Genomic DNA, 23,668 nt, shown 5'->3' with positions numbered 1-23,668 from the left:
ACTGGTCAGTGTGACTGGGGTGATCCAAGGGAGCCTGCATCTGTGGGAGCCATTCCAATATGGCTACCTTCTCCCATGACGTATGGGATGATGTGCCTCTTTGCTACAGTAGTAACTGTATATAGGTGAAAAGCTATATATCCAAAGCCAAGCTATTTGAGAGGGGAGAGCAGATCCCAGGAAGGTCCTCTTCCCCTACATGGTCTAGAGTAGCATATCTGATAAATGAGCTTTACCACATAAGTACAGGAATTCCTCCTTCCCCAAAGAGCTGATGTATTAGAGAATATATTACAGACCTTAAGTAACACGCTTGGGATAAGAGCATAAAGAGGTAGTGAAAACTGTTGTACGGTCTTTGCTCTGGGCAATGATAAGGCATATAGCAGGGGCTGAGCTGTCTGCCCAGAAGGAAGTTTCCCATGTAAGGGCAGAATTACAGTGGAGAAAAAACAAGTGCATGCTCTCCTCAGCATTCACCTCTGGTCTTATGGGAACGTGGGAAAGCAGAAGATGAGACATAGAGGAGGTGAAGTTGGCTTGCCATATTTTACAGCGGGTGGAATTCATGGGAAAGAAAATAAAAAACCTCAGAACCTGTGAGAAGAATTAAGACTTCAGGAAGAGAAAAGGATAGAACAATAGAAGAGCTCTGTGTTCTGACCTTTAGTGCAGAGGAAAAGATAATCTATGATTCAGCATGTGGGTGGGCAGTACGGGAAACTACAGTGACCAAGAATTACTCTGCCTCTGAACTGGCTGGGAGAGACTTTTACACAAGGAATGAAAGAGCCTGTGTCTTAGTCTGGCTCATGAAACTGTGGGCTGTGGGGGCAGATGGGATCCATCTGAGGGCTACAGACCAAAAAAAAAAAAAAGCTAAGTAATAACACTGTCCTTCCTTCCTTGAGACAAAGGCTGAATAATTCAAGACAAGGAAGGAAAATAGGTGTCTCAAAGACCAGCTCATACAAGCCACATGGAACTGGCTGGGGTTCCCATCAACACCAGGAATCAGAAGGCAATAGCGGAAGGACAGTTGTTACTAAGGAAACTGGATATGAGAGAGGTAGAGTTTGATACTCAGTTCACTGGGCCACATTCTACCGTGTTCATCAGAGAGTTAAGAAGTTAATTTAGCATGGGCTCTGGGACTGACATGATATTGATGAGGAAGGAACCTCTGGCAGATCTGAATGACCTAGTCCAGCAGACCCAGGAGCCTGTTGGGTCACTCAAATGCAAACGCACAAAGATTTGTGTCAAAGTGGCATTCCTAGGGAAAAAGTTGACAGTGACTCAAATTAGTGTTCGCGAGCCTGGAAAGTTGAAAGCCACAGCAGTTGCTCACAGAAGACATGATTTAAAAAAAAAAAAAAGTGAAAAAGATCAAGTTTGTTCTAGAGGAAGACTATTATCTATATAAAATATGCTACATAAATTGTTCACCTAAAAGAGAATACACTGGGGGAGGAGATTATCATGCAGCCACAGTGATGGCCTGTCAGAACTGGAAAGTCAGCTCAGTGGCAAGCATAGCAGGTTAGAGTGGGGTCCTGCTCCCCACTTAGGCCTGAACCATGGAGACGGATGGGACTGGGGACCCCATGCAGCAGCATTAACCCTGGAGAAGAAGGCTGGAAAAAATCTTTGTGGGTTTCCACTGAGGTAGGGAATCACTGTAGAACTCTATTGAAGGCAAATGGAGTATAGTGTCCTCCTCTCTACTGCTGCTCTTCCACAGCTGATGCCACGGACCGGATGTTTCATACACTAGACCTTTATAATGTTTCTTCTTCGTATCCCCTTAGTCACTCAAGAGCAATTCTTCATGTGATCAGTAACAGGCCTTAGAGCTCCTGTACCCCTTCCTCCCATAAAAAAAGGTTATATTATATTATATTACATTATATTATATATTATATTATATTTATTATATTATATTAAGGTTTTCTTTATTATATTTATTATATTATATTATATTATATTATATTATATTATATTATATTATATTATATTATATTTATTATATGAAGCTGAGCTGGAGTAGCTCACAGATTTGGAAAGCATCTTAATGAACATTAAAAGAGCAGTTGAAGTATCTGCATAAGGACAAGCTGTATGGGTGAGAAAAAAAACATTTTCTGGGAGCTGTAGATTATTGAATAAAAGCCCAGTATGAGTTCTTTGCCAGGAAGGTTCCTAGAGACCCACACATAAACTGTAAGGGTATTGCCACTACTATTACTTGCATGCCAAAAGTAGGTGGTAAGACCCTACTGCTTAAAATACTGTACTTCTTGCCTCTAGGGCACAGAAAAATGTGGCTGGCATAAGGTTGGAAGCTCCCAACTCTACTAGCTGGCTTTCACTGTTCTGACTGCATGTATGGCCCCCTACAATGGAAGGAACTTATGTCTGATATTATAATCCAGGACAAAATTGTGACTGGGGAGATCACTGACCTAAGTAAGGAAGTAACTATAGAAACAGATGTGATGTGTCTGTCAAAATGCTTTCAAACATTTGTGTTTATGCCCAAATATTTCTACTGCTGTCAGTCTCAGATGTGGGGGAAATCTTTTTTGCAGTTGCTAGTGGTTACTGCAGAGAATTTACACTCCTCAGATTAAGTGACTATTGGTGCATCACAGTGGTGCAGTGCCTCAGCAATAAATGAAAGAAAATAATAAGGCATCTCTGTCACCCTCTCCGAGACTCAGGAAACAAGGTGGAAAACAGGTAGTAAGAGCATAAGAGCTGGTCAAAGGCCGAAGTGATGTGTAGCCATTTTCTCTTTTCTGGTGACATAAGGGAGACTCGTTAGACTTCGAAAGCCAAGGAAACGCACAAGGCTAAAGAAGTGTGGTGGTTACAAACTCACAGGGCCTCTCCTCTAAGTTACAAAAGCAGTGAAAATTGCTAGCAAGAAACTCTCTCCAATAGAGCTGACTACAAACTGGGCAGAGAGTTCCAGGGCTCCAGTTTTTATGAGTTGTCACCATGCTAAAATGGGCATTTGGTGATGCAGGTGCTTCAAAGTTCCCTGTAAGTAACCAGGTAGCCATCCTCCTGCAGATAATCTGAACAAACTCATTGGTTCACTAATCTAGAGCTGGGTAGAATCATTTCCTTAAGCTGTTGTTGGTGCCCTATCTGGGGTGAATAGTAGTTTGTTCATGTCTCCCCAGGAGAAGTTACAGAGTAGCAAGCAAGAAGTTATCAATTCTCACCTCTGACTGCCAGCCAGCCTGTTCACACTTCCCGAGCATAAATCTGAGGATTTCAGAACATACTACTCAAATATGTCAACCTCTCTGTTACAGGATAGTCTTTAAGAGATGCAATACAGTGAGGTGATTTAGCATGTAAGCTCTGGAGCCGGAACTCTTGAATTCCAATCTTCTGTTGACTAGTTAAGTCTCTTGGACAAGTTATTGTATGTACACTGTCTTATATATAAAATGCAAATAATCACTGTACTTATATCATAGATTTTTGTAAAGACCAATTTTGATATACATGGGTTAGAATCATTCCTGCCACACAGGAAGATCTGAATGAAGTTGTATGAGGTTAGTTAATGAAATACTATAAGGTCAATGTTAATTTTTACATATTGTGGTCTGAATGACAATGGCCCTGATAGACTAATATATTTGAATATTTGGTCCCGAGTTGGTAGAACTGTTTGGGAAGAACTAGGAGACGTGTCCTTGTTGGAGGAGGTGCATCATGGGGAATGCCATTCCCAGCCATCTATTCCCGCCGCACAGCTATTTCAACATATAAGTTCTCAGCTACTGCTCCAGCAGGCTGCCTGACTGCATGATGACGATGGAATCTCACTCTTGGAAACTGCGATCCTAAAGTAAACACTTTCTAATGTAAGTTGCCTTTTGTCATGACAACAGAAAAGTAACTAAGACACATATACCCGGGGTCAAGCATAGTGACTATTACATAAATGGACATTTAATGAGACCCTGGGTTTGATTTCCAATACCAAATACATACATACATACATACATACATACGTACGTACGTACGTACGTATGTATGTATAAAAGGGATGGGATGAAACATTACCATCAATATATCCTCTCTCCATCTATTGCATACCTTAAGTTACTGCTTCACATCTTCCAGTAACATACTTAACATCTCTGAAAATATAACACTGGCACTCTGACATCAAAACACGGCCCTGAGTTTTCTATGAAATGCATTCATATACACGTACCATAGAGTACTGAAAATGAGTAACTGACACTTCAATCCAAAAATCTATTATAAAGCTGATGAAATGAAGACATACGGCCAGAGATTCCCCCACCCAACGACTGTCCCCTTCTCCTTACAATAACCACGGAAGGAGTTCCAAGCATTGGGGAGGTATGTGTGTTGTACAGAGGAATTCTGCTGCTGCTGTAGAGCCTGCCCTTGTGTGGAAGAACTGCCTTGGATATGGGAGGGGCTGAGCCCCTGCTGTACCTGCTGAGCAGAGGGGCTCAATGGCTGCCCAGCTACCTAGAGAGAAAGAGAAAACAAAAGGAGGAAACTGTGAGATTCCAGGAGACTTATGACTCATAAGTAATACTTTAAATAAGAGCAGGATTAATGAAAAGCAATCATAACTCTCAGACTCTATATTGTTTTCCAAGGGCAATCTACAAAGATATTAAAACGGTGGATTTCAACTAAATTGCTGGAAAGGCAAATGAATGGAAGTTATAATTGCATACATTGGCTAAGCTTAAACCAAAGAAGGTGAAACAGCTTGTCCGGTCACAAAGGTAACCATTTGTGTTTAAAAATACAGTCATGGTTCTTACTGAACAGCCTTGGCCAATCCACCCAGAGGAGAGCTTAGCACTGGTGCACACCAGGCATCTGGTGGAGAGGCTGACTCCTGATTCCATGACAAGTCCACACTTCACCATCTGCAACTCAGGACCGTCCACAGTTCATCTCCTAACTACTTTCCAACTCTTTCCAGTTCTTACTTCCTGCTCATAAGCAGAATAATATTTTTAATAAATCTGTTATAATTTCCTATCTCCTTCTATGATGTCATGACAAGCATATAGTCCCCCTTCAAGAGCTAATTTAAAAACCAAAGGACAAAACTGTCCTTGATTCCCAGCTAAGCGGAATTGCTCCCTCCTCTGAACTCCCACACCTCCCTTTTAATCCCAGTGACAGGCTCAACCTTATTCCACGTCACAGAAGCAACTGCAAGCTCTTGCTGTACAATGTTTTGTTTTGTTTTGTTTTAGGATCTTAAACCACGGAGCTCCACCAAGAAGCCAATAACTTAATGCAAGACTGTTTGCAATAACAACATAAAAAGTGGAGGCAACAGTAGAACTGATAAGATACAAATATAGTGACATCACTCAGTGACCAAGGGCACTGTTATTAATCTGACAGTCCTTGATGTCACCTGAGCACTCTGCATCTCTATAGAGAAATGTACCTGGGATGCTGACGGAGCTGCAGGGGTGGGCTCTGTGACCTGGATATGCTGCACCTGGATGGCATGCTGCGTGTAAGTCTGAGGATCGTGCAGCTGGCCAACGTCCACTGTGGACTGCTGAGACTGATGTGGGGAAGTGGCCTGGAGGGAAAAAAAGAACAGGTTCTAAAACAGATATGTACTCACTGAGGTTAGAACTGATCCTCAGAGAGAAAGTTCACCTAAAAATACTATTCCCTGACAGGCAAAACTGGTGAGAGGTTTTGAGTTTCAGGCCAGCTAGGGCTAAGCAGTGAGACCCTGTTGTCAAAACAATAAGTCAAAGTCAGGCATGGTGGTGCATGTCTTTACTCCAGCATTCAGGAGGCAAAGGAAAGTGGATCTCTGAGTTTGAGGCTAGCCTGGTCTACTAGTAAGCTCTAGGCCAGACAAGGCTACACAGCGAGATCCCATCTTAAAACAAACAAACAAACTAAATAAATAAAGTTACAAGTGGTGGATGCCAGGGTGACAGTGATATCTACCAATTTCCATACATTTAAAGCTCTATTGGTTTTCAATTTTTGAGACTAAATAATTTGAAAGTAACAATGTTCACTCATGTCTTGTTTTTAAAGATTTATTTATTTTATGTATATGAGAACACTCTAGCTGTCTTCAGACACACCAGAAGAGGGTATCAGGCCCCATTATAGATGGTTGTGAGCTACCATGTGGTTGCTGGAAATTAAACTCAGGACCTCTGGAAGAGCAGTTAGTGCTCTTAACCACTGAGCCATCTTCCCAGCCCGTTCACTCATGTCATAAGTCCATTCCTCACAGCACAACTAAAGAGAACATCAGTTCTGGGAGACATCCTTCTTTTAGTCTACAATGAGCAAACATGAGTTAGACATTGTCTAGTAGAGGAAGACAGTAATAGCTCTATTCCAAGTGGAGCTGACTGGGACTGGAGAGCTGGCTAAGTGAAGAAGAGTCCTTGTTGCTCTTCCAGAGGACCCAGGTTCCATTCCCAGCACTCACACCTTATAATGCCTGTAATTACAATTCCAGAGGTCCCAATACCCTCTTCAAACACCCAAACATACATATATATATATATATATTCACACACATATATTTCCATATATTTAAATTATATTTATACCATTATATCATTATATTATATTTTTTTTGTGTGTCATTATATTATATTGTTATATTATATATAGTAATATATACTAAAGAAGCTGACTGATATGAAGACTGAATCAAAATTACTCACTAAAACCTCTCCCTTGAAATAAATTATTCACCAGACAGTGGTGGCACATGCCTTTAATCCCAGCACTTGGGAGGCAGAGGCAGGCAGATTTCTGAGTTCGAGACTGGCCTGGTCTACAGAGTGAGTTCCAGGACAGCCAAGGCTATACAGAGAAACCCTATCTCGAAAATCAAAAACCAAAAAAAAAAAAAAAAAAAAAAAAAAGAAAGAAAGAAAGAAAGGAAGAAATTATTCAATGCCCATGTCAGTATTTCTTAAACTGGTTCATTATGAAATAGTCAGCCAGGATACGAAGGAACAGCTCACAAAGAGGTATCACTAGAGCTGTGTGTACAGGAGCTGAGACCTTCTATCTACAGCAAAAGCTCTTCTGAGTCCAGAGCCATCATGAGGGGCAGAGAGAAGAAGGCAGTGGAGATGGTATTCTCCTACTGCCTCAGACTCAGCACTTCTGCGCAGCTGCACCCTACATAGAGCCAAGGATGCTTTTGACTCCTGCTACCATGCTGGCCACTGGCAATACAGTGTTCATGCAGAAAAAAAAGAAGTAAGTGTCACAGTACCGGAGCCACCTGCACCACCTGCAACTGTATGTGCTGAGGTTGTTGCAGACCAGATGCTGACTGAGACACAGGGATATACTGAATCCTTTGGTAATCCCCCTGAGGTGTTCGGTAATCTGTTGTTAAGGTCTGGGACAGTTCTGTCATTGCCTGAGTTAGCAGGTCTGTTGTCTAGAAAAAAAAAAAATCACAAAACATATTAGTAACAACACTGTAGCAATGTAAATCCAGCTACAATTCAGTTTGGCATGGAGCACATCAAGGAAATACAGACTGGCCTGAGGGCCTGACTCTGACCCAGTTGATCTGCTCCAGCACTGCTGATTTCACCACTGAGAAGGAAAGCATTAAAGATGTCCTGCTCCTCCTTTGGCAGAGAGATTTAGAAAGCACCGGCAAAGAGACCCAACCATAAGCACAATGTTGTAAGTAGCAAGCTGAGGCTAAGTAGCCCTGTTTGCAAAGAATTAATAAATAATTGGCATGGCCTTGTTAAAGAGAGGAGGGGCAGCGAAGGGAATAGGACACTCTTCCTAGTCACCCACTTACCACCACAGTCTCTCCAGTGGCACTATCTGTCGTTAAGACAGCTGGGGTGGCGCTGATCACAGCTGTCGTCAGTGGCGTGTGGATGGTGTTGGGAAGCTGGGCATACTCTGGGTGCTTCTTTCGAATGTGCTGCACCATCTTGGTCTAGAAAATGAAGGGAAAATAAGGAAACAATTAGGGAAGGTAAAGCAGGAAAGGCATAAATTTAAGGCCAACCTGGGCTAGATACCAAGACCTTGTCTCAAAACAAAGCAAAAACAACACTGAGCATGTGGTGGTTTGAATGTGCTTGGCCCAGGGAGTAGCACTATTAGGAGGTGTGGCAATGTTGGAGTGGGCATGGCTTTGTTGGAGGATGTGTGTCACTGTGTAGGTGAGCTTTGAGGTCCTATGCTCAATCTCCACACTGTCCCGTGTGTACAGGAGCTGAGACCTTCTATCAGTTCCTGATACAAGAGCACCTCCTCCTGGTTGCCTGCAAAACACCAGTCTTTTTCTACCTGCTTTGGGATCAAGATGTATGAAGTGGGTGGTTCTGATGTTGAAGTCCTGTTCCCCAATTGATTCTTGATTTGGCAGTAAAGAAGGCCAGAGGCAAACTGCTGGGCTAAACATGAAGGTGGGACTTCTGGATCCCAGGAGGAAAAGATGTAAAGAAAGAGAGGGGTCTTTCTGCCATCCTTTAGAGGAAGAAGAATGCAGCAACCATGTGAGGTCTTGGGGAGAGCCTGGGCCTGTGGCGTCTGCTACAGGCCAAGGATGTTTGGCAGGGGCTAGGTGGGACTAGCCACTAAGTTTAGGGCAGGTAAAGAGATGGAGATAACAAAGTGGTACGGGCGTGTTTATCCAAGTGGGAGATATCTACGCCCAGTAATTGTGCCAAGAAGGCAAATTGTAAAGAAATTAACTCTATGTGTGTATGCATATTCAAGGGTCTCAGGTGGGAGCCAGTAGTGCATTCACCTCCTGGAGCTAAAGCTGGACAGAACAAAAGGGAAACGGGGGGGGGGGGGGGGGGGGGGCGGGTGGCATAGCCAATCCCAGGCAAAGGCAATAGCTTTAAATCTACACATTACAGATGTTAGAACTCTCAGCTCCTTCTCCAGTACCATGTCTGCCTGGATGCTGCTATGCTTCCTGCCATGATGATAATGGACTGAATCTTTGAAACTGTAAGCCAGCCCCAATTAAATGTTGTCCTTTATAAGAGTTGCCTTGATCATGGTGCCTCTTCATTGCAATGTAAACTCTAATCAAGACAGACCAGAATTAGCAACTTTCTCCCATGCAACTGCTCCAAAGGTTCTGAAAGCAGTTCATTTGATGCCTTTAAAAATGTTCTCTGTCTTGCAAGAGGGTGGTGGAGTGTTGATTGGTTCTTGTTGTTTGTTTGTTTGTTTTAGCCAGGCACAATGACTTGTATATATAAGGCCCACCTCCTTGGGAAGCTAAGGCAGAAAAGATAACTTGAGGTCAACCTGGGAAACACAGAGAGATCCCATCTCCTAAATGCAATAAAGAAGTCAAAGCAGCACTGACCACACTTGGGAAGCGATCACACTGTCAAAGCAAAACAAGATGTGAGGAGAAGACAGGAAGAAGAGGGGACACAAAAACACCTACATGACCATCAGGCAGCATCCAAAACCCCATACTTACTCCCAATCCCTGAATGCCTGATGCAATCGGACCAGAAGTGGGATACCCACTGAAGTGACCCCCTTTTCAAAAACTTCCATCTCAGTTCCTGTATATGGGATGCCACAGGATGAACTCATAAACTGTGAGCAAAGAACACTCAAATATAAGGTGTGAACAGGCCAAGAGGAAAGCAGCTGAGAGCTCAGCATAGTAATAATCTGGAAGAGTACACAGCATTCCATTCTATTCCCCTAAGTGATCCCTACTTATACAGGTCTTCAGCCAATCAATTCACCACGTAGGACATCTGGATCAGAGGCTGTCTATTAAGACATCCTCGTGTTAGAGGTTCTGACATCAGACTTGGTCAGAGCCAGCACCGTACCTTGCTGCTATACTGTTTGGAGCAGTGTGGGCAGCAGACAGGAGGGGTGGCGATGGTACCCGTCAGCTGGGTGTGGGTGCTCAGCATAGGGTCGGGCTCTCCGGGGCCAGCAGGACGAAGTTTCCGAATGCTTGGTGGGAGTTCAGCTCCTGGATGGTTCTTCAGAATGTGGGCTTTGCGCTTGCTAGCACTCTTATACACCTGCAAGTTTAAATATTTGGCCATGAAAGCAATGTACAGCTCCACTTTCTTGCTTAAAGCAAAATAAGAAATTTCTTTCTATGAAAAGGAGAAAAACGTATCGATGTAGCCCCAAATAAAATATATCAACAAGCACAGAATATGGTGGGCCATGCCTGTAATCCTGGCTCTCAAGAGACTGTAGCAGGAGACGTCTAGTCTAGTGCCATCTTGGAGTACCAGTGAGTCTAAGCCAGTGTGAACTAGAGTGAAACCCCGTCTTAGAATAAGAAGGTTGTCAGGCATGGTGGCACATATCTTTAGTCCCAGCTCTGGGGAGGCAGAGGCAGCCTGGTCTACAGAGTGAGTTCCAGGTAGCTAGGGCTCAGTTACACAGAGAAACCCCATCTTGAAAAATGAAGGGATAAAAAAAAAAAGGATAAGAAGAGATTCTGGGTATGGTGCTCTATACCTAGAATCCTATCTCTCAAGAGGCAAGGACAAATGGATTGCAATTTCAAGACCAGCCCAAGCTACACAACAAGACCCTGTCCTACAAGTATATATATGTATATGTATATATACATATACGTATATATATGGCTATGAATATTATCTATTATCTATGGCTATGAGTATTATGAGTAATAAAGCAAGAATCTAATATAGATATGCTAGGTAATTTCCTTGACTCTTCTGTATAAATAAGTGTGGTAGGCCCACATGTAAATATGCTTGGCCTAGGGAGTGGCACTATTAGAGTATGGGTGGACTTCGAGACCCTCCCCTAGCCACATGGGAGACAGTCTTCTTTTGTTTGCCTTCAGAACAAGAACTAGAACTCTCAGCTCCTCCAGCTCCATGCCTGCTTGGACACTGCCATGTTTCCTACCATGATGATAACAGACTGAACCTCTGACATCCAGCCCAGGGAAATGTTGTCTTTTATATGAGTTGTCTTGGTCATGGTGTCTCTACACAGCAATGGAAACTCTAAGATAGAGAGTAACTGTAAAAACACCCTTCACTCAAAATGTAAAAGGTACACACCACAGACAGCAGCCCTGTCTTGTGTAACTGCAATTATAAAAGCAGAAAATTCCACCACACGCTTTCTCACTGCCCACTCAGTCTCCCAGGAACCCGGATCTACCATGTAACTTGAAAGCTGACAGACTATTTTTCATCTTGGACATTTCAAGTGAATTCATATTCTAGGTGATAAACATTCTCTATTGTAAAAGTCACAGACAGAAGGTATAATAAGAAAACAAAGTCAATTAATTCTTCAAAAAATAGCTTACATTTATTTTTTTTTAACATTATAGCTTATCTATCTAGCTACTGGGTTTTTTTGAGGTAGGATTTCTCTATATGGCCCTGGCTCTTCTGAAACTCACTCTGAAGACTAGGCTGGCCTTGAATTCAGATATCCACCTAAGTCTGTATCCCAAGTGCTAGGATTAAAGGCATGCACCACCACTGTCCCACCACATTTAATATTTTAATTAAAAAAATTTTATGAAATTGTTATATGTGCACATGTATATTTGCATACGTGCATGTGTAACTGCAAGTATCCAGAAGAAAGTATCGTATTTTCCAGAGCTGGAGTTACAGGTGGTTTGTGAACCATCTGATGCGGGTGATGCAACTTAAACTCAGGTCCCCTGGAAGAGAAATGCTCTCAACCACTGAATCATCTCCAGCCCCTAAAATTTTATTTTTTAGTTAAAAGTGTATGTATGTGCACATGTGTGTGTGCACATGCATATATGTGTCTGTCTGTCTGTCTCCGCCAGTCTGTAAGTGCACCATGTTTGTGTAATTCCTATGAAAGAAAGGAGAGGGCATCATGTTCCTTAGAGCTGGAATTGTAAGAGGTTGAGCTGCCCAGTGTAGGTATTGGGAGAGAATCCTTGAGAATGGTTGTAAGCTCCTGCTCTTGACCACAGAGCCATCTCTACAGCCCTTGGCTTACAATGAGGCAATTTTCTGTCTAAATGCTGAAAAGCCCTGGTAGGCATCCATCCGTGGCCTAACCCCTGCCTACATCCTACCCCACAGCAGCCAAGCCAGGAGGAAGACTTTACTTTTACCTTATCACAATACTGACAGAAGTAATCGCGATTGGGTTTTATGATGGGTAGGGTTAACTCAGGCACCTCTTCTATCTTCATGTCTGGATGCCTCTTTGATAAGTGATTTACCTGGAAATAGAAAAGAGAGACAGACACAGGGAGAAAATCATTACAAACCAAAGTTAAACAAAATACTCTGAAACTGATGGCTAAAGGTTAAAACTCTGAAGTAAATGCTCAAAACAGTAAGGCTTATGCCAGAGACACTGGACACCAAAGTGTCCACAGACCCTGTCAACAGGAGTTAACAATAAACCATTCAGCAAATAACTGAAGGCAGCCAGTCACCTAGAGGTCCATCAGTAGTCTCTGTCTAGAACAATCATTAGAGAAAGGAAAATTGCCGAGCATGAGTTTTCTGATGAATTATCCTAAAGTAAACCTGACTTTCATTTTTCAACTCTCTTACTGGGACTGCTGAATGGATACAAAGTAAAGGTTCTAATTTTAACTACTAAGATTTTCTAACCACCTTAGTAGAAATATACGATCTGAGTCAGCTAAAAGCAATGAAGTGTCCTGATAATTCCCCTAAACTGGGCCACACTCTGCTTTAAAAGGAAGTTTCTTTATGTCACTATTTCCTAACTCAACAAAGATGGCACTGATAGGGAACTGATACTGGGAAGGAGATAAAGACCCTGACAGAGAGAATAGTCAACAAATGAGAGGAGGAAAATCAAATGAGACATGACCAAGAGATCAAGGTAAAGAAAAACAAACAAATAACGAGAAGTGACAGAAGCCTAAAGATGTGGCTCAATGGCAGAGCACACGCCAAACGGGTGTAAGGCCCTGGGTTCCCAGCATCAAAACAGGGAAAGGAAGGGAGGGCATGGAATCGTCCTTTCAAAAGGTTGTCCAAAAAGTGTTTCAGAAGAGCAAAGGGAGACAAAGAAAAGAAGCCCAAACTAGTGGCTGCTTGCTTTTCTTCTCTCCTAGCCACTGACTGGTACATCCACAAATCTAATTTGGTAAGGCTCATTGCCACTGACAAAAGGGGTAGATCTGGAGACAGTTTCCTATCTGATCCAGCACTGACCAGCATGCCTCGCCTCCGGAAGCCCATCATGCACAGGCGGCACTTGAACGTGAAGCTGTCGTAGTCTGTGGATGTGATTCGTGGTTTGAAGGTCTTGGAACGACTGATGCGGTCAGCTTTCTTGGCCTCCCTTTCAGGGTTATGCATCCTTTGCATGTGCTCCCGGAGTTTGTCTTTTCGCTATTTGGAGAATTTTTGTTAAAAAGGGATAGAGGCAAGGATAGAAAAATTATAATTGAAGAGTAATTTAAAAACAACAACAAACATCAATTCCTTGGAAACCACTGGCAACTCCAGCCAGAGAACCAGGTAGGCTAACTGCAAATCTTCACCTCTTCCTCCTCTCCTCCAAATCCATTCCCCAAGTCTCATCCCCAGCTTTGTAGTAGGTCACCTGCTAAGGCTCCTGCCTATCATGTCAGGTGGATCACACAGATCTTCCCTCTGTAGTTGTTTGAAAGAAAATGGTCATAGGTTCACAGGAAGTGGCACAATTGGAAAGTGTGGCCTTTCTGGAGTAGGTGTGGCTTTGTTGGAGGAAGTAGGTACTGGGGGCCAGCTCTGAGGTCTCAGAAGCGCAAGATGAGCCTAGTGGCTCATTCACTTCCTGCTGCCTGCAGATCCAGATGTAGAACTCTTAGCTACCTCTCCAGCACCATGCCTACCTGTGTGCCACCAAGCCTCCCACCATGATGACAATGGATTAAACCTCAGTCATGATGTCTCTTTACAGAAATAAAATCTTAACTAAGACACCTCCCAAGTTCCTTCCCCCCATTCACCAATTTATCCCAGCCCCCAACTCTAGCAGGCATTCCCTGGGAACCCACTAGCTACACCTGCCAGAGAAGAAAGTAGGAGGGCAAAGCAGGTAGGTGAGCTTCAGATCAGTAACAGCCAGGACAATGTGTTTCTGCTAGAGCCCAGCAACCCTACTACCACAGACCCTGAGAACTGCAAGATAACTGAAGCACAAGAAAGAGATTAATAAGCCGGGTGGTGGTGGTGGCACATGCCTTTAATCCCAGCACTTGGGAGACAGAGACAGGCCAAATTCTGAGTTCTAGGCCAGCCTGGTCTTCAGAGTGAGTTCCAGAACAGCCAGAACTACACAGAGAAACCCTGTCTCAAAAAACCAAAAAAAAAAAGTAAGAAAAAGATTAATAACAGTCTTTGTGAATACAATAGAGGTAAAGAGGAAATCATAAATCCCTTGAAGAAATCTATGAAAATATAAACAAACAGTGGAAGGAATTGAATAAAACAGTTTAAGACCTGAAAGTGGAAATAGAATCAATAAAGAAAACCCAACTGAGGGAAATCTGGGATAAAAAATTTAGGAACTCAATCAGGAGCCTCAGAGGAAGCCTTGTCAACAGAAGGCAAGAAATGGAAGACAGGCCGGGCGGTGGTGGCGCACGCCTTTAATCCCAGCACTTGGGAGGCAGAGGTAGGCGAATTTCTAAGTTCGAGGCCAGCCTGGTCTACAGAGTGAGTTCCAGGACAGCCAGGGCTACACAGAGAAACCCTGTCTCGAAAAACCAAAAAAAAAAAAAAAAAAAGAAATGGAAGACAGAGTCTCAGGCACTGAAGACACAACAGAAGAAATAGACATTACAGTCAAAGAAAGGGCTAAATCTAAAAAACTCCTAGCACAAAATATACAGGAAATCTAGGACACTATGAAAACACCAAGGCTAAGAATAATAGGATTAGGAGAAGAAACCTGGATCAAAGGCACAGAAAATATATTCAATAAAATCACAAGACAAAAATGTCTCCAATCTGAAGAAGGAAATGCCTAACAAGGTACAAGAAGCATAAAGAACACCAAATAGACAGGTCCAGAAAAGAAATTCCCCTCCACACAGAATAATCAAAACATTAAATGTACAAAAACAAAGAGACAATATTAAAAACTGCAAGGGAAAAAGGCATTCCCCTGCCTCTCACTTAACCTAGCTATGTAAGAGCTATGATTGTGTCACCAGCAGAAGGTACTATGGGGATTCATAACAAGTATTTCACTCAGAGATCAAGAAATGCCTCAGATGAGTGATATCCGCCAGGTGAAATCATGGGAGTCTGAAAGTTGACTTCATTCAGGACTAAGATCAAAATAGAGAGACAGTACTCCTCACTGAAGTAACTCCACACAGCAAGGCTGCCAAGCGGAAGGAGGAACGGGAGAGGAAGGAGGAAGCAGATCCTGTGTTGTCCCAGAGACTGTGATGAGAACAGTGGGATCCACCTGCATAGAGGACTGCAAAGGGTTTTCTCAGAAGGGCCACAGCAGCAGACTTGTTCTCTGGTGAGTCTGAAAAGGGCATTGTAGTCATGGTAGCTGTGGTGCCCACTTGGCCAAGGCAAAGGAGGATTACTCGGACTCCCCTCCCAGCTTTACTCCACAGTGGAATCAGCCAAAGGAGGGACTGGTGAGCTGGGTCTGGTGGGAAGATGCCTGCACATTCTCCCTCCCACTCAGCCACAAGCTCTCTTCCTGACTGCCAGACTCCAGACTTGCCACAAGGGTGCAGCCTTCTACCAGCCTTCCATCTTGGGATCACACTGTAGTCAGAGGACTTAGGGTCCCAGATTCCCAGGTAAGCTCCCCTCTAACACGCAGAGCAGAGCTCCGGTGGGTGCAATAGTGGCTGCTCACGCCCCAGATCCTCCTTTCAGACTCTCGTTTCTACATCTTTCCCCATAATTAAGTTCTCAATCAAACCAGGACATCTCTTACTCTCTAACCACTGGAGTAGCTCTGATTCCCTGCTCCAAGCCTACATAACAGGGTCGAATGAAATTAAAGATGAAAACAGAAGCAGAAAGATTTGGTTTCTTCTTAACTCTTTTTGCCCTTAAAATTTGCATTACACCTGTTTTATTTGTAGGAGGAAACTCATGTCATGGTGCATACATGGACGTCAGAGGATAACTTGCAAGAGTCAGTGTGTGGCTCCAGGGACCAAACTCAGGTTGTCAGTCTTAGCAGCAGATGCCTTTATCCACTGAGCCATCTGGCTGGCCCAGCTCTTTTTGATTTTAACCTTCTTAAACATTAAAATAATAACTGGCATAAAAAAAAATCAAAAAATATTAAGTCAGGCCTAACGGCCTATGTCTATAATCCCAATACTACTCAAGGCCAGTCTAGGCTACACGAGACACTTTCTCAAAGTTGCAAAAACAACAAAGTGCTGAATGGATGGAACAGATGAACTGGCAATGCTAGTATCACAGCACAGTGATTCCTTTAGAGAGAAAGTTTTATGGAGTTAGAGATGTAGTTGTTGGTAGAGTCTGTGACTAACATACACAAAACCCTAAGTTCAAACCCCATATCCAGCATAGAAGGAGAAAGAAAGGGAAAAAGAAAAAATGGGGTGGGAGAAAGGAGGGAAAAAGGAGAGAACTGGAGAAGAAAGATGAATGTAGCGGAATAATGTGAAGGGGAAAGGTGTGGGTTAGACCACCGTGCAGCACGTAGTGATTTCATGGGCTGTAATTCTAACAAGAGACGAGAGGGCGGTGCTGCACATAGGAACAGGATGGGCAAATGGGGAAGAGAAAGGAAGAAAGGGAAGGGAAGGAGAGTGAAGGGAATGGAAAGGGAAGGGGAGGGGAAGGGAGAGGAGGAGGGAAGGGCAAGAGGGGAGGAGAGGGGAGAGGAGGGGACGGGAGGAAAGGAAGAAAAGGAAGGGGAGAAAAGGACGGAGGAGAGGGAATAGAGAGGAAAAGAAAAGGAGAGCAGATGAAACTATGGTTCTGTGTGCCTATAATCCCAAGACTTGGAGGGTAAAAGCACAGGAATAAGTTTTAAGGCCAGTCTGGTCTACATAGAAAACATTGGGAGAGAAAACAAAGAAAAAGGAAGGTGGGAGGAAAGTTGTTTGGACAGTAGAAAGGGAGGGAGGAAGGGAGGGAGGGAGGGAGAGAAGGAGGGAGAGAGGGAAGGAAGGAGGAAAAAGAGGCAAGCAGGGAGGGATGGAAAGGAGAAAGGAAGGAAAAAGAAAAGGAGATAGGAAAACTGCAGTCCAACTTATACTATTCACATTGGAGTTTTTAAAAACTTGTGTAAACAAGCATGCACGTGCATGGTGTGGTTTGTACGTACAGAGAGAGGATAACCCGTGCACTCGGCTCTCTCCCTCCACTACACGTGCTCCAGGGATTGCACACAGTTATTAGGTGCAGTGGCAAGCAGTCCCGCCGCCCACGGCGGCATCTGTCTCACCTGCCCATGTTGGTTTTTGAGACAAGGTCTCACTCTATACCCAGGCTGGCCCTTAGTTTGCTACATAGTTTAGGCTGGTCTCAGACTCATAGCAACCCCTCTGTGTCAGCCTCCTGAGTACTGAAATTCCAGGTAGATGCCACCATACATAGTGGAATTCCTCAGAGATTTCAATCGTGATGATCAGTAGATGTAATGTAAACCATTACAAATGTAATCCATAATTAATCTATAATGGATTACCACAGAGCTTAAGCCTTTCCTCTTAAGCCTTTTACATTCCATAGGGACATACCTCTCACCTGTCCCTTCCCAAGAATCCATCTCAGCTTCTTCTTCCTTAGTTAATTTTATTGGTCATTAGTGTGGCGAGGACATTCAAATACCATGAGCACACATGAAGGGCCAAGGACAACTTTTATGGGTAGGTTCTCTCCATTCACCATGGGATCCAGGCATCGAACTTAGATTCTCAGGTTTGTGTGCCAAGTACCTTTAGCCACTGAACTGTCACACTGGCCCTCTTTCAGTCTGCCTCACAAATGACTAGAGCAGTGTTTAGCAGTGACTGTCACTAACAAATGCTGAATTTCCTGCAGACTTCCCTTTGGTGTCTTCTTAATTCCAGGCAGGTTGCTGGTTTGGGTTTCACTTTGCTTTCATTTGGGTTCACTATGTAGCACAAACTGGCTAGCCATTTACTATAGCTCAGGCTAGCCTCAAATTCAAGCTCCTGCTTCAGCTTCCCGAAGACTGGGATTCCATGCCAAGCTATGTATGTTTCATCAGAGTTCTTGAAATCATTACATTCTCTAGAGTAAGCCAACCCTCAGACCTGTCCCCTCTGACATCTCTTCTGGAGAAGATCCTGCTGCTTAGATGACTTACCTGCAGGCTCTTATCGGACTAAATGTTCAACAACAAGAAAGAACCCTTGACTTAAGCAGTAAGTAAATGTTCTGGTCTCTTCGGACTCCCGAAATAGCAATTTGGTTCTAGTAGCCATCACTTCATCACTTAGGACATGTGCACAAAGTTATGAACAAGCAAGTGTCTGTCCTGAGCCTCACTTGATCCTGGGTAGGCCAGTCCCCTCGGGCTGCAGGATGGCTTCCTACCTTAAACTGCTTCCCGCAGGTGGAACACAGGAAGTCCTTGCGGTCGGAATGCCGGAGCATGTGCAGTCTCAGTTTGTCGGGGCGGCAGAAGGCCTTGTCACACTCCGTACACTGGTAGATCTTTTCAGAATGGAAGCTTCGCACGTGCTTTTTCACCTGGCAGTAAAGACCAGGGGATGCTCAGGCCAAAAGAAAAGACCAGAGGAGGCTATGACGCTAGAGGGAGCCCACGCACCACTCAGGACTTTCAGTGGCCTGGCCAGTTATCCAGTCTCAAGGGAGGACTGCCCTCAGTAACACACACTGTCCCGCTCACAAAGAAACAGAACAGGCCAGAAAGCCCCATCAATCTGAACCTCCCAGGTGACTTAAAGCACAGAAGTAACAGCACTGCCTTGATCTTTTGTACCATCTTCTTCTTTTTTTAAGGCTAAAGGCAGGATGGCTTTGGATTTAAATGAATCTTGCTAAAAATTACCTATAAGAAAACAAAAGTCATTTGTCCTCATTTTTGTTTCTACACATGTAGAGGTAACTGCTTCATTAGTAGCTGATCCTTTCATCTCCTCCTATTAAAGCAGGTCTGGGATGAAGCTCAGTGTAACATAACTGCCTGCAGCCATGCACGCTCTAGGTTCAATCTCAGTTCTGGAAGAAAAGGGTCAGGTTCTGAAGAATGAGAGATAGAAATCAGGTGACATTGGCGATACCACTTCACGAGCACAGTCCTGACTGCCATCCTCCCTAACTGGAAAGGACTCCCTTTACTTTCAGATAACTCTATAGCTTTTCCCTGGATTCAACTCCAGTAGTTGGGTGGGAGTGGGGATAGAGAAAGACAGGTTCTGAACTCTCTTAACTATAAATAATAAACGAAAAAGTGCTTTGGGAGAAGCCAAAGCTCAACAGAACAATGTGTGCCTAGCATTTAGGATACTTTGAATCCAATAGCCAGCATTGAAGTGAAAGAGACAAAAGCAAGTAAGCAATGGACAGAAGCTAAGTAGAAAATCCACGCTAGTCCATTAAAGCACTCGGACTCTGGAGCTCCCTTTGCCATTACATGATGCCTTAACAACCTTTCTAACTGTATGAAGAAAAACTTTCCAACACCCTCACTGTCAGAGAGCTAAGATTAAATCCCCCTCCTATTGCTTTTGCAATTTTTAAAGAAAAAATATATATATTTGGTGTCATGAGACAGGGTTTCTCTGTGTAGTCTTGGTTGTTCTGGAACTGGCTCTGTAGACGGGGTGGCCTTGAATCTATGAAGATCTACCTGCCTCTGCCTCTGAAGCACTGGGAATAAAGGCGTAAGCCACCATACCCATCAATTTAAAGAATATTTATATGATATATTGTGATTTATTTACTGGATAAAAAATATTGTTGGTTAAAATTAAATCATGGATGCTATGGAATTTTTCTATCCCCACTTTACCCCAATACTACCAGAGAGATAGTCAGTGCTCGGCACAACAATCATAGACCAACTCGGTTTCCTTCCAAATACACAGCCTTACTAAAGCAAGAGAGAAAGCAGAATGGCAGGGAGATGTTTCCCGTCCAGAAGTGAAGGAAGATGAGCTGCCAACTCTATGCTGTTTCATGAGTAATGGATATTTGGGAAAGATTCTTTAAAAGACTTTTTAAAAATAATAACCAGATGTTTCAAGATGATCTTTATATTTATTTTTAGTGTACATGTACGATAATAATGCACATGTGGAGATCAGAGGACAATTTCAGGGGGTAGCTCTCATGTGGGTTCCAGGGATTGAACTCAGATCATCCGGCTTGGCAGCAAGCACCTTTACCCACTTGGCTGTCTTGCCAGCACCAGATGTGGTGTTTATTACTAGAAATATAACTTAAGACATTTAAGTAACACTGATCTGTACAACTAAGGAAAATAATACTTTATATGTGAAAAGTAGTTTGAAAACTATTGCAAAGTTATTTAAAAAAAAAAAAAAGGATGAAAAGGCAGGAGCTGGACGATCTCAGTTTTCCAAAAATTGCAGTTGCTTTTACGAAAAGATGGAAGCAGACAGGAATGTCAGTCACAGACACTCACCTGGATAAAATCTGGGAACCGTTTCTTACAAGTTGGGCAGGTGAAGTAGCCATCATTGACATGAATGGCCACATGATCTTTCAACAAATCAAGGCGGTCAAAGGATTCTGGGCAAAAAATGCAAGAGTAAGTCTTCTGGTCCGAATGGAGCTTCATGTGGCTCTCCAAGGAGGCGCTGCTGATGAAGCCCTTGTTACAGAGATCACAGGTCAATGGGCAGTTCCCCTCCCGCCCATGGAAGCGCAAGTGTTGGTCCAGTTTGTCCTTTTCCCGGAAGGCCTTCCCACACTGCAGACATTTAAAAGGCCGGAATGACTTCCGGATAAACAGATGCTGAAGAGCTGCATTCTGAAAGACACAAACAGGGCCAAATGCTGAGGAGACCCAGAGTGACTCCTGCAGTTCAGAGAAGCTGAACTCAAGGACACAGGGTGAAGTGAGAAGGGCTGAGGCTGAAGCAAGCCCCCAAAAGTCTGCTGTGAAGAAACAGTTTCGGGGTTTCACTTTATTTCCATATGTGCGTACTTCCTATTGAAAGAATTTAAGTCAATTTCAAAAATGTGTTTTCTCTTTTTCTTTTTTCTCTTTTCTTTCTTTCTTTCTTTCTTGCTTTCTTTTCTTTTCTTTTTCTTTTTTTTTTGATATAGGATCTCACTCTATAAATAACTTTGGCTGTGCTATAACTCACAGAGATGCCCCTGTCTCTGCATCTCAAGCGCTGAGATTAAAGGCATGTGCCACTACATCCTGCTCAAAATTTGTCTTCAATAGAAAACGAGAGAGAGAGAGAGAGAGAGAGAGAGAGAGAGAGAGAGAGAGAGAGAGGGAGAGAGAGAGAGAGAGAGACTGAGACCAAACCCAGAGCAGAACAGAACCTGAAGATGGGGAGGAGAACAAACACTTGGGTAAGTGACACATGCATGGTGAGAGTAGAGGGTGGCAGTCAGTCAAAGCCCTCCATCAAAGAATCTGAAACAGATGAAAACATTTCACAGTAAGGTAAAGTAAGAGGAACTGATGGGCAACCAGACCTTCCCTGGGGGGAGACAGACAAAGAAATAGGTATGGGGTTCCTTTGGGTATAAGGCATTAAGTCAGTGGATTTTTCAATGTATGTATTACTGATCTCAATTTAAGAAAATGAACAGAATGGGAAATGAAGATTTATGTGAATGCATTTGTTCATGGGGCATGATGTGAATACATCATAAATGAAAAATATGTATTTCAGTTCTTAGAGAATGTGAAGGACTAGTTCCCATGGTAGTTCTAAACAAAGCTGCACTTCTGGTCTAAACAGGTCAATTTTGTTCTTTCCTTGTCAGGACAGAATGCCCCTCTGTGGCTGGTTATCTATCTTGTAAATCCATACAATTGTCCCAGGGAATCCAAGCCAAAGAAGACAGATGCTCAGTGGAATCCACCACAGCTACTGGACAATCAACAGGCACTCCACCAAGAGCAAAGCCCCACAAATATCTTTCACACAGAAAAAACAGAATCAATACTTCGTTGTGCCACAAGGAAGACTCATTCCTAAGTCCCTCAAAGCACAGAGGCAAAGGTCTAGATTGCTTTATGATGGGGAAACTCTTCAGAATGTACCTGTGAATGGGTGTGCTTGGCAGCTATAGGGGACAGTCACTGAAAGATCAATAGGGATTGTCATGTGTTATCTGTGCAATGAAGAAACTGCAGAGGTCAGGGTACTTTCAATTGCTAATCAGAAACACCTTGAAAATTAAATTAAATGTGAAGTAATTATGGGGGAAAGCAAAATATTTATTTTTGATCTATGGAAATTTCTAAACATGGTCCAATTCACATACCAGGAAACTGACTCTCCCGGCTTCTCCAACAAGCCTCCGAGAGGTATTTACTATGCTACCTAGTCATTTATTTTGAGTGGTAAACAACAATTCTGTTGTCTTCCTAAGCTGACTGAGGCTGCAGGAGGGGCGCAACACATTTCATTCCTTTTTCTATGTAGATCCCTTAATAAACTACTTCGTCACAGGAAATCTCACATATTGGCTTGAAAATTAACAAACTGTATTTCAAATACAACTCTAACATTATTCCTGGGTTCTTTTCCACAGTATCCACAGAGATCCTGAAGAACAGCTCTTTTTCAAATCAGCCATGGTTGCTCTCATTTCCTCAAGCTGCTTGGCACATTATCCTGACACACACTTGGCAAAAAGGCTCTTCCTATTTTCCTCTACTTTCAGAATGTTATGGGAAGATGCCAGAGAAACAGATGCTCTTCTAAGGTTCAGTGAAGATTTGGGATTTAGAGCATGTCTGCCGTGTAAGAAGCACTTCCTTGATCCAGCCGCGGTCAAGTTTCCAGTTTCCAAGGACAGACCTGCTGCACAATCTCACAGGGGGCTCCATCTCTCCTGGGTGCTAAATCCACAGCTCAGTTTTGTGTCCTACATTGTGCTCCTCAGTCTCCTGTCAGTTCTGATTAGCATGAGGACCTTCAGACACTTGGTTTTAACAGAGCAGCCACCTGGCTCCCTTCCTTAGCGCCACTGCAACTCTTATCATCTGTGTCGTTTCCATGGAGCCCTGAAAACCAAGTGCTCAAAAGCTGGCCTGCTTCTTTCTGAGCTAGCAGCTCTCATGTTGCAAAGGCGTGAGTACTGGGCTACCCCACCCTTGACTCATTTGCAGGCTACTTCTGCTCTAAGGTATTTTCTCTCATGCACAGCCACACTTGGGCCACGTCTACAAGAAACCATCACAACCAGGGAAAATTAGAAAATCCCTGAGCTCTCATACTCAGTGTCACCATACCACATGGTACATTAACTGCTCTGGGGATGGCAAAGTAGTAGCCTCCTTCTAAATTCTACTGCACTACAGTGAATTCTGAGAGAAGATTATTCTTTTGTAAAGTGTTTCTAAAGTTTGAAATTAATAGCTAAGGGAACCCACACTATTAACTCATTGTCACACTGTTCTCATCCTGAGACTAAAGAAAAAA

General features: G+C 43.3%; 1 protein-coding gene across 1 annotated transcript in view; it reads right to left on the bottom strand.

Moving 5' to 3' along the window:
• The window catches only part of Prdm10 (PR/SET domain 10), a 103,893-nt gene that overhangs the window by 11,979 nt on the left and 68,246 nt on the right, over positions 1–23,668 (bottom strand). The window contains exons 12-20 of the mRNA XM_028776193.1: positions 20,677–21,024; positions 18,600–18,755; positions 13,245–13,424; positions 12,161–12,271; positions 9,882–10,082; positions 7,856–7,999; positions 7,307–7,477; positions 5,480–5,620; positions 4,362–4,530 (exon numbers count right to left, since the gene is read on the bottom strand). Of these exons, the coding sequence (XP_028632026.1) occupies positions 4,362–4,530; positions 5,480–5,620; positions 7,307–7,477; positions 7,856–7,999; positions 9,882–10,082; positions 12,161–12,271; positions 13,245–13,424; positions 18,600–18,755; positions 20,677–21,024 (1,621 nt within the window). The remainder of the gene's footprint in view (positions 1–4,361; positions 4,531–5,479; positions 5,621–7,306; positions 7,478–7,855; positions 8,000–9,881; positions 10,083–12,160; positions 12,272–13,244; positions 13,425–18,599; positions 18,756–20,676; positions 21,025–23,668) is intronic.

The sequence above is a fragment of the Grammomys surdaster genome, unplaced genomic scaffold, assembly GCF_004785775.1.
Source record: "Grammomys surdaster isolate TR1022 unplaced genomic scaffold, NIH_TR_1.0 266, whole genome shotgun sequence".
Taxonomy (NCBI): Eukaryota; Metazoa; Chordata; class Mammalia; order Rodentia; family Muridae; genus Grammomys; species Grammomys surdaster.
Note: the sequence above shows the minus strand (reverse complement) of the source record. Positions and strands in the feature narration are given on the sequence as shown.